Genomic DNA, 9811 nt, shown 5'->3' with positions numbered 1-9811 from the left:
GTTAACCGGGACAGGGGACAAGGAGACTCTGTGGTGGGCAGCATAAGGTCCCCAAAGACGTCCCCATTCCTGGTCCTCAGACCTGCAGACCTGTCGCCTCACGTGGCAGAGAGGACCTTTGTCAAGGCCCCCGAGAAGGGGGTGACTCTGGGTGCCCTGGGGACCCAGCATCCTCACGAGAGGGAGGCAGGGAGCCTGGCGACCCTGTGCTACGAGGATGAGGAGGGGCCGCGGGCCCAGGATGCGGTGCCTCTGGAAGCTGGAAAAGTGGGGAGACGGGTCCCCGGGGTCCCGGGGGAACCGGCCCTGCCCATTCCCAGGTGTTAGGACTTCTGAGCCCAGAGCCATCGAACCAGTCATTCGGGCAGCGCCCCCACCCTGGAGGTCCCGACTCGGGGAGGGTGGTGGCAGGCCCGTTGGCACCAGGTGGCTGACCCGGCAGGAGACGGCGAGCCCCTGAGGTGCCTCCCCGAAGGGTGGGTGGGGCCCGCACTCTGACGCAGGACAGACTGTAGGAATCCCGGCCCAGGCCCTGCTTGTGGACACAGACCTCGCCTCCTCCCTCGGACTGGGGCCCTGCCTCCTCCCTCGGCCTGTCTCTGCTCTACCCTGAGGAGCCCCTCCCAGCCCACCCCGGGCCCCCACGGCCCCACCCCCGCCCAGCTATTTCAGGCTTTTGCCTCCTGGGCTGGCCGCCTCGGTTTTCCCTGCAGCGGCCAAGAAGAGGGGGAGCGGAGGGGCCTGGAGGCTGAGGCCGGCCATCCCTGTGCGTGGAGGGGAAACCGAGGCACAGGAGCTCTGGGGACCCCCAAGGCCACCCCGAGGATGGCTGCAGAACTAGGGTTTGGGTCCAGCGTCCACACCTTGCCCAGAATGATCTCGTCTCTCAGGTGGGAGGATAGGATGCACACAGGGCCCAACCAGTGACCCCTCCAACCTCCCCGGACACCAGGGACGCTGTTGCAGGGCCACACGGGGGACCCACTGGCCTCGCCCACTGGACAGGCACTGACGCTGTCCCTGCTGGGCCGCGGCGGGGGGCGGGCACAGAGCACGTGGGTCCCCTTCAGCCCTCTTCTCTGCCGGGGGCGGGGGGGCTAACCCCACAGGGCTGTAATTCAGAGATTTGCTGGGTGTGCCACGCGGGGGTGGGGTTGGGGGACAACACAGAGGCCCTCAGACTGGGTGCTCCTCCCTCAGACCTGCGGCTCCCCCAGGGACCAGCCCCACCGCCCTCAGACTAGCAGGGACAATCACATCTGGACCTGGGGGTGGGGGGCGGCTGGTCTCCTCCCATTTGGGGCCCAAAGCGTTTGGCAAAGTCTTAGAAGCAGAATCGAGAGACCTCCCGTTCCGTCCCCAGCATTACACACAGAAAACACAACAACGTCTCCAGGAAGATAAGAACAGGAAAGAGAACCATCAGGGCTGAAAATGCATCCGGCCTCGGGGCTGTCGGCCCTGATCTGTGGTTCTGGGGGGGAGGGGTTGGGAGGGGGTGGGTGGGGAGTTTAAACAGGCACCTGTTTCCTAAGGGAAGTGGGGCTCGGATGGGCCAGCAGACCCCCCCAGGGCAGGACCGGGGCGCCCGGCTCAGCCTTTGCCCTCGTTGGCGTAGATACGGGCTTCCCAGCACCTGGCCTTGGCATTGGTGTGGCGGGTGACCCGTGTGGCCTCAAGGACCTGCAGGAGAGGCACAGAGTCCCCGTCAGGGTCCCGAGCCCTGGACGCCGTCCCCCACGGCCAGCTCGTAGCAGAGATCTAGAACAGGAGGGAAGCAGGCCATCCCCTCCTCCGATTTAGACCCCCTACCCCTGGTAACAGTGTCAAGGAGCGTGGTAGGTCACCCTGAGACCCACGGCAGGTCCACCGCCAGCTCTGGCATTTTGCACCCCGTTCATAAACGAATCCACAAGGGCAGTAAAGCGGCCGCTCTCACGCACTGTCCCGTGAGCCTCCTTCTGTGTCTGGCCCAGACCCTCGCTCCCCGGCTGCGGACCCCTCCCACGGTCTGTACCCACGGCAAACCCCCCCGAGCGGCTCCCAGCAGAACCCACTCAGGCAGGCTCGGGCCGCACCGCCACGAGAAAGGCACCTGACGGCTCTGAGGCCGCGGCGGAGGGCCCAGGGGCACACTCACCTCTGAGTTGATGTGGTCGGAGGCGCTGAGGCTGGCATACTGTGGGAAACGAAGGCTCGTGAGCCCCGGGGCCTGGGACTCCACGCCCGGCCCCTGGGCCCCCCCTTGGGGTGGAGGGGAGGGAGCTCCTTGGCCACCGCGGCCCCCCAGACTCAAAGCTGTGCGCAGCCTGCCTCCCCTGCGCTGCCCCCTCCGTGAAGCCTCGAGGCTCTCTCTGCAAACTCGTCACAAAGGAGACGGCCAACGTTTACTGAGCTCCTGCAGCCCGGCCTCGTCCCAGGGCTCAGAGGGGGCGCATTTTACAGAGGAGGGGACTGAGGGTCAGAGAGGATTTGCCCAGCATGACGGGCCAGCAAGTGGCAGGACCGAACTTGAGCCGGGTCACTGGGCTCCCACGCGGTGCCCCGAGCCGCCAGAGCAGGCGGTGAGGCTAGACGCGGCGTGGTTCCCCCCGGTGGCCCGGAGCCCCCCCCCCCCTCCAGGGAAGAGACGGCCTCAGGGGGACCACTGCGGGGGGCGGAGTCGGGTCTGGGCTGAGTCCCCGTGTGGGAGCAGCACCGCCTGACGCTGGCCATGGCGACTCGAGCTTTCTCTGAAGAGCGTGTGGCAAGACGGACGTGGCTCTGAGACGGTATAGGCGTGGCCCGCAGAGCCCCGTGCACGTCACCCGCACATGCTGCGCAGTGGTGACGGTATGACGGTGCTCATCAACTGTCACTGTCGTCCTCGAAGCAGAGCCCGTCCGTCAGACTGACTCAGGGGGACGCCCTCACGGTGGGGACCCTGCTCGGGGGCCTCCGACAGACAAAGGGACACGCGCTGTGCACTCCCGGGGGGAAGAGGCAGAGGCACGGCCACCCACAGGCAGTGAGGGCGTCGGGCTTCAACCCAGGTCCTACCAGGGTCTCGCTCTGCCCTCCTGTGGCCCCAACGGGCTCCGGACTCACCCGCGGCTCCTTCCTTTTCTTCTGCTTGGGAGCACCCGCCACGCCTGACAGGTGGATGGGGGTGAAGAAGTGGGACTCAGACACGGAGTAGCTGCCCGTGACGCCTGCGCGGGGAGAGGGGGGTGTCAGGAGGGTCCCAGGGACCCTCGACCAGACCCCAGCCCGGGAGGCTCCGAGTCTCTGCCCAAGAGGAAACGGGAGAACGGACAGACAGACGGGCAAAGCCCAGGCCGTCGGGGGGACGAACTGGGCAGCAGCGGACGGCGGGGGACACGACACCCTCAAACCTTCGCACCCCTGACAAGGCAGAGTTGACGTCCGCCTCCAGAATCCGCAGCTCAGGTACAGAGACCGGCCGCCGGAGCCCCCCAGGTGTTCCCAGCCCCTCTGCCCCCCCCCACCCCTCACCGGAAGCCGCGGAGGAGCTCCTGGAGCCGTCCGGCTCGTCGTCGTCGTCGTCGTCGTCATTGGGCGGCGGGGAGAAGACCTCAGGAAAGAGGGCCTGCCTCCGCTCCTCGGCCACCTCCCGCTCGCGCTGCAGGACGCTCTCCACCTCCTTCTCCAGCAGCTCGGACGACTGGGACCTCTGCAGCGTCGACGCCAGGATCCCCCCGCCCTCCCAGCCTGGGCCGCGGGGGGCCGCGGCCTGCAGGGGCCCGTCTGGGACCCTGAACCGCAGGGGCCGCAGGCAGAAATGCTCCTGTCGGATGACCCCTCTCTTGGCCGGCGGGGGCCCCTCGCGGGGCTTGGAGCACTGCGGCTTTGCGCCTGCCGGTTTTCCAGAGGGTTCCAAGAGGTGCCACGGAGAGCCTGTGGCCTGTGGAGAGCCCACGGCCTCGGCCTCGGCCGCAGAGAGACCCCCAGGCCTGCCGGACGCGTGGAGGGCTGGGCACGCCAGCCGGGGGCTCCCGGGGCGCGGGTGCGGCTGGAGGGCGTCGGCCGGGATGCCGCGGTCCACCTTCCTCACCGCGGGAGCAGGGCAGGCCGGCCCGTCTTCCCGGGCCGGGCCGAGGACGGAGTCTGAGCTGAGGGCTTTCCTGAGTCCCGGCTGGGGACCCAGGGCCGCCCCGGCAGGCGTGGACGGCTCGCCCAGCTTCAGGCCCTCCCGCCGGTGGTCCTCCTCCCGCTGGGTCTCCTGCACCAAATCCCGCCGCACGTAGAGTGACGGGCGCCCCCTGTCCCGCCGCGGGGCCGAGGCCAGGCCGACCTTGGTCAGCAGTGGCCTGGTGGGTATCTCTACCATCTCCTGCTGGCTGGCCGCCTGCCGTAGCCCTCTCTGCTCTCGCAGGTCTGCCTCCCGCTCCTGGGCCCGCCGGATCTCCCGCTCGATGGGCGTCTCCCCGGGGGGCTCCGGGGACCCCACTCGGGACCGGGAGCCACGGCCGCCCACAGCCCGGGCACCAGGGGCAGCGGGGAGGCCGCCGGCGCCCCCCTTCTCTCCCGAGACCGCGTCCCTCCCCTGGGGCTTCGGGGGGACGGCACACCCGCCGGCCGGGGACAGCCCGCCCGAGGCCGTGGAGGCCTGACCCACGGCAGGCGGGGCGCACGCAGGGGCCGCCCTCGCTGGAAGGTTCTGGGCGGCCGCTGCACCGGCCTGCTCCAGACTCAAGAACTGCCGTCTGGCCGCCAGGAAGTTGATCTGCTCCCTGTCGACCACGTGCTCCTCCGGGGGCCCAGACTGAGCCTGGCCGGGGCTCCCGGGGTCCCCGTGGGCTGGCCTGCCCTGGAGCGTGGCCGCCGTGCTGCCCTTCCCGAGTGCCTGGTGCTCCCGTTCCAGGCTCCGTGGCCGCGTGGGCTGGGCGTCCCTTGGGTGCCGACGGCAGGCCTTCGCCTCCTCTTTCTCGTCACCCTCCCGGCCGAGCCTCCACGGGGCTGGCCGGTCCAGGAAGGCACGTGGGCTCCGGGACGCCTTCGGCCCGGCCGCGTTCGGCCCGGCCTCTCGGTCAGCAGGCAGGGCCCGTGGCTTGTTCTGGTCCCAGCCGCTGGCCGCAGGCCCCACGTCCACCAGCTCAAACGTGTGGCCGGTGCCCTCCTCCGGGCCCAGGCCACCCACACGGGGCGAGTGAGGGATGCCGAAGATGGGGTATCTGGTCACTCGGTCCATGGCCTGGGGGACTCAGCTGCCCACGGCTCCGGGCGCAGGTGCTCCGGGCTCACTGGGGGGGGAGAAGGGAACAACAGCCGACACGTCAGGGACCGGGACACAGCCCCCAGCCGCTCTCTTGGGGACAGGTGCGATTTCCTTTCCCTCGAAGGCCAAAGTCCTGGCCAGAGGGCCTCTATGATCACTTCGGGGATGGACGCGTGACCCAGCCTGCCAATGGCGTGAAATTCTGGTCCTGAGACTTTGCGATTACCCTGGAAAATCGGAGCCCTCCGCCCCCCGGGCTTGTTACCCAGCAAACGGCTGGGGGCCGCACGTGTGCCCTCACGGACACAGCCTGCTTGAGGGCAGCACTGACGCCAACAGGCGCCCCTAAAAAATGCTGTGTGAACTCCTGGATCCAGCCGCACCTGTAGCTCACTCCCGTACTGACTCTCTCAACAGCTTGCCCCGTGAGCGTCTGACATGTTCTGGTGCCCCTGCCCGTTCGTGTCCCGGACTCCTGCTACTGCCCCCTCCCACCCAGCTCACGTGGCCAGACCCAAGGCCATCCCCAGGCAGCCTCCCTGGGCCCCCGTGTGCACAAGCGCACCTGCCTGTCTCCCAGGGTGCAACACACTCTGAGGTTCCTCGTGTAAGATTTCTTTCATCAGCGGGCCCGCCCCTCACTAAGGATGTCAAGTGGGGAAACTAAGGCTCAGAGAGGGAGGATGGCTGGCAGAGACTCCGGTCTTCTGGTTCCCTCCCCTACACCTGCCTAGAGAGACACCTGGTCCCATCCCGGACAGTCCCCCGCCTCGGTGCCATAAAGCCAGGACGGGCTAGGGAACGCCTTGGACCTTGTCCTGCGGGGCTAGGTGAGGCCACGGAGCCTCCGGCCACACCCTGATCCAGTGCCCCAGGGGGCCCTGGCACCTCTCCAAGCCTCGCGGTTCTGCTGAGCACAGCTCTGGGAACCCCTTCCTATGAAGGCACGCACCTGCTCTCCAGGGCCTCCGTCTGACCTCAGCACAAAACCCAGACTTCACAGGGGTCCCTACCCCAAACCCGACCCTCTTCCTCCTCCTCCCGCAGCTTCCTCTGCATTTGTGCTGCTCCACAGCCTTCCTAGCTGCAGCCCACAAGACACCTCCTCCAGGGAGCCCCCCCCCCCCCCGATTGCCCCTGCTCTTGGAGCCTGTTGTCCGGGCATCTCCCGCTGCTTGGCCCAGCACCCAGTTTAGGCTTCGCCTTTTTACGGCTGAGGAAAGGAACTGGCCGTTCCCAGGTCTTCAAGCAGCCCTTGTCCTTTTCCCATCTCCCAGTTCTATCAGAACCTGCCGCGTTGGGGCCACCTTGCTTGTGAAAGCTGCCGTTCTAAAGAGGAAAACGCAGCCCCGCCCTGAGCTGGAGAGGTGGGGTCAGGCAACATAAAATCGACCATGGGAACCATGTTCTAACTAACGTGTACTAAGCAGGCGTCCGTATGTATCCAATACTGAGACTATAATTAGAAAGGCAACAGGTAAAGACAAGCAAGCCTGGGTAGTAAATCTCAGCCCGCGGGCCACGCCACTGCCCGGGACCACACAGCCCCCAGGGAGATGCCCTCCCGGAAGTCACGGGGTGGCTACGTCCTTGAGTCTCGTCTTCTGCCCCTGGAAGCCCTCAGCCCAGGACCCTCTCTTCCCGGAGGGCCCAGATGAGCACCCCCTCCTGCAGCCAGAGCCCAGTATACAGCAGGGAGGTGATAAAGACTGGCAAGTTTCCTGCTCGTGCCCAGGACCTGGAGGTCAGGGTCATTTCTGCCACAGACCTGGCTGTGCCTCCAGGCCTCCCCTCCGGCGCCAGCCCGGTGCTGACCCTGAGGGCTGGGCGGGCCTGTCCCCACGCCCTGGAGCTCCCCGGGAAGGGGGGGGGGAGGCAGGTGTGCGAACGGCGATGAAGGAGTGTTTGCCGAGTGGGCAGGTGGACGTACACCCAGCAGGATTTACAGGCCACTTAGGACATTAACTCCGGGGAGGCGGTGGGGGGACCTGCCCAGAGGCTGTCAGTGGGCCTGGGTGGGGGCCCTGCCTCCTCCTTGGCCCATTCCTCTTGGGTGAGTCACGGAGGCCAGTGGGCGGGGCTCAGGCTGGGTCTTGGGCTCAAGGCCCCGGGGCCCCGCCGGCTGGTACCTCCGGCCTCAGTGTCCACACCCGGACCAGAGGTAGAGTCCGCGGGACTTGGGTCCACCCCGGAAGTCTGCCATGTAGCCAGTATACAGTAGGCACCAGATACATGCTCTCACGGTGGCTGCTAATGGTCTTTAAATGCTGGCTGGACCCACCACTGCTCTCGGGGTGACCCCGGGGCAGGCGTCCTCTCTTGCGGCACCCCAGTGTCCCCGTCTGCAAGCCGGGCCGATGAGGCCCCCACATGGGGCCCGAAGGGGTAGAGCCCAGGGGGTCAGCCTTTTCGGGGCCTCGGAGGCTCCGCACGAATGAGGGGTGGTAGCGATCACAGAGCCTCCCGTGTCTCCCGTGGCCCCTCGCACACAGCGCCCCACAGCAGCGTCTCATTTGCTCCTCGTAAGAGCCCGCGGCGAGGGGGCCGTTCTTGTCCCCAGTCAACAGCAGAGGGAACCGAGGCCCAGAGAGGGCAGGCTGTTCACCCGAGACCGCACAGCCGGCCGCAGAGCAGCAGGTCCCGAGGCCGGAGCCTGCGTTCCCAGGCAGCCGCCTCCTCTCCCAGGAAGCCCCCCTCCCCCATTGCCCCTCCCAGCCCCACCCCGTATCACGTGGATACCAGACTGAAACTGGGTTTATGGCCCCTGGTGCCACACATCTGCTTCCTCGGCACTGGCCTCCTGCCCTCGGGCAAAGGCCCGTTGGAAGGGCTAAGGCTCCGAGCAAGGTCACACAGCAAGGAGGGTCCTCCCGGGGCCCTGGCTGGGCAGACGCCCCAACACCTTGAGACACCCAGACTCTGCCCCAGCCGCACGGGTTCCCAGCCAGCCCCCTCACAGGGCCACCCCCCATACCCTCACATGCCCCCACCAGACCCTGCACCCCAGCTGGGCCCGGGGCGGGGCGGGGGAGGGGGACTGAGGCACCTCCCTCCCTGCGCCCCGCGGATCCCACAGATGAGCACAGGCTACCGACTGACGCGTGAACGCTCGTCCCAGACACAAAGCCCAGTCCACACGGGACCCCCACCCTGCCCCCACGCCGGGTCCCGACTCACATGCTGCCCCTGGGCCCCCGCAGCCTCTGGGCCTGGCTCTGGTGCCGTCGACAGGACAGAGACCGGAATCCCGATGCCCTGCCCACGGGTTGCCAGGGGACAGGGCCCCGCCTAGGGAAGCAGGGGCACCCCCTCCCCCCGGCCCCACCCGGGCCCGGGAAACAAAGTCCAGAGGAGGAGGGAGAAAGACGATACCCAGGCAGGGAGGACGGCAGGCGCCATGCCCACTGCCTGCCGGCCCCCCGGCCCCCAGGCCTCCAGCCCCACAGAGCCGGGACTCACTGGAAAGCTCCTTCCAGCTGCTCTCAGGCCCTCCGGCACCCCAGAGAGGGGGCATCACGCCCAGAGTCACGCAGTAGGTCCTGAACCAGCCCCCCACCCTGTGCTCCAGGCTCAGAACACCCTTTGGGGCTCCTACCCCAGAGAGCCCCTTTCTGGGGCTCGCCCAGCCTGCTAGCCTCTGCGGGGGGTTTCGCTGGGTCGGGGTTCAGATTCCACTTAGCCTCTCTGAGCCTGTCCCCTCCTCTGAAATGGGCATACGTCACGGAGCAGGGAGGATGCCCGGCCACTTCTACATAAAGGACCCAGAGTGCCGGAAAACATTGGCAGGGTGGGCAAGGCCCAGGCCCCCCTGACGGATGGGGGCCCCAAGGCTCAGCATGGGCAGCGGGGCCTGCCGGGCACTCAGCCATCCAGCCTGATTCTTGGCCAAGGTGCAAGGAACTTGCCGGGGCCGCGGGACCCCGGCATCTCTGTGGGCCTGGACCTATCGGCCTGGCGGTCGGTCTACAGGGCGGGGACACAGTGGACGGGGCTTTAATCCCCTGCTCTGGGGGTTCTGTCCTGACTGCCTCTCGCCTGGCTGTAGGGACCACCAGGTTCTTCCGATCCTGCCTAAGGGAGGAGGATCAGTGTGGGACTCGAACCTGAGTTTCCCACCGCCGCCACCCCCACCCCCCCCATCGTATGCTGCTCATACTGGGCAAGTGAGGCCCAAAAAGGGCAGAGACTGGATCACCCAGCATGTTGGGACGCTGGAGACAAGGACCCAACTGTCCTGCTCCCAGACTGAGGAGGCCTCCCACTCAGGGTTCATAAAGCCCATTGTATAGATAGGCAAACTGAGGCCCAGGGGAGGCAGCAACTTCCAAGATCGCCTAGTGGGACAGAAGTGCGGGGTGGCAGCCTCTGTAAACGCGTCCCACCGTCCCCCCGCCCCGCTCCCGGGGACCGGTTTCTCTGCAGAGCTTGGGGGCCCAGCACGGGCCTTAGAACCAGAGGACTCCACAGTTAGCAGGAAGCAAGTCCCGCCACCACCGGCTGCCCCCTTACCTCCAGGCCTTACCTGCCCAGGTGCCGCTCACGTGGGTGCAGGTGCGGTGGGCACTGGGCACCGGGGTGAGTCCAAGGGAGCCC

At 67.4% G+C, this 9811-nt stretch overlaps 1 protein-coding gene across 2 annotated transcripts; it reads right to left on the bottom strand.

The window, feature by feature from the left end:
- Nucleotides 1-1391: 1391 nt before the first annotated feature.
- Nucleotides 1392-9258, bottom strand: LOC122486617 (mitotic spindle positioning). 2 transcript variants are annotated; one of them, XM_043585992.1, is made up of 5 exons: nucleotides 8396-9258; nucleotides 3496-5243; nucleotides 3088-3191; nucleotides 2141-2179; nucleotides 1392-1683 (listed from the first exon to the last, which is right to left on the bottom strand). In XM_043585992.1, the coding sequence occupies exons 2-5, from the start codon at nucleotides 5189-5191 to the stop codon at nucleotides 1594-1596; spliced, it is 1929 nt and encodes a 642-aa protein (XP_043441927.1). In that variant the 5' UTR covers nucleotides 5192-5243; nucleotides 8396-9258; the 3' UTR covers nucleotides 1392-1593. The 2 variants fall into 2 exon arrangements, with proteins under 2 accessions (XP_043441927.1, XP_043441928.1); XM_043585993.1 differs by lacking the exon at nucleotides 8396-9258 and having other exon boundaries at nucleotides 3496-5940.
- Nucleotides 9259-9811: the final 553 nt, after the last annotated feature.

The sequence above is a fragment of the Prionailurus bengalensis genome, chromosome A2 (genome assembly GCF_016509475.1).
Source record: "Prionailurus bengalensis isolate Pbe53 chromosome A2, Fcat_Pben_1.1_paternal_pri, whole genome shotgun sequence".
Taxonomy (NCBI): Eukaryota; Metazoa; Chordata; class Mammalia; order Carnivora; family Felidae; genus Prionailurus; species Prionailurus bengalensis.
This window is presented reverse-complemented; position numbering and strand designations above follow the sequence as displayed.

What these genes read in the sequence shown, in the direction of transcription:
- LOC122486617 (XM_043585992.1), bottom strand. Translation starts at nt 5,191, where the DNA reads ATGGACCGAGTGACCAGATACCCCATCTTCGGCATCCCTCACTCGCCC. An exon ending in GAGCTCCTCCGCGGCTTCCG is followed by an intron (nt 3,192 to 3,495) that starts GTGAGGGGTGGG and finishes CTCCCCGCGCAG; the next exon opens with GCGTCACGGGCAGCTACTCC. An exon ending in CCGACCACATCAACTCAGAG is followed by an intron (nt 1,684 to 2,140) that starts GTGAGTGTGCCC and finishes CCTCTCCTGCAG; the next exon opens with GTCCTTGAGGCCACACGGGT.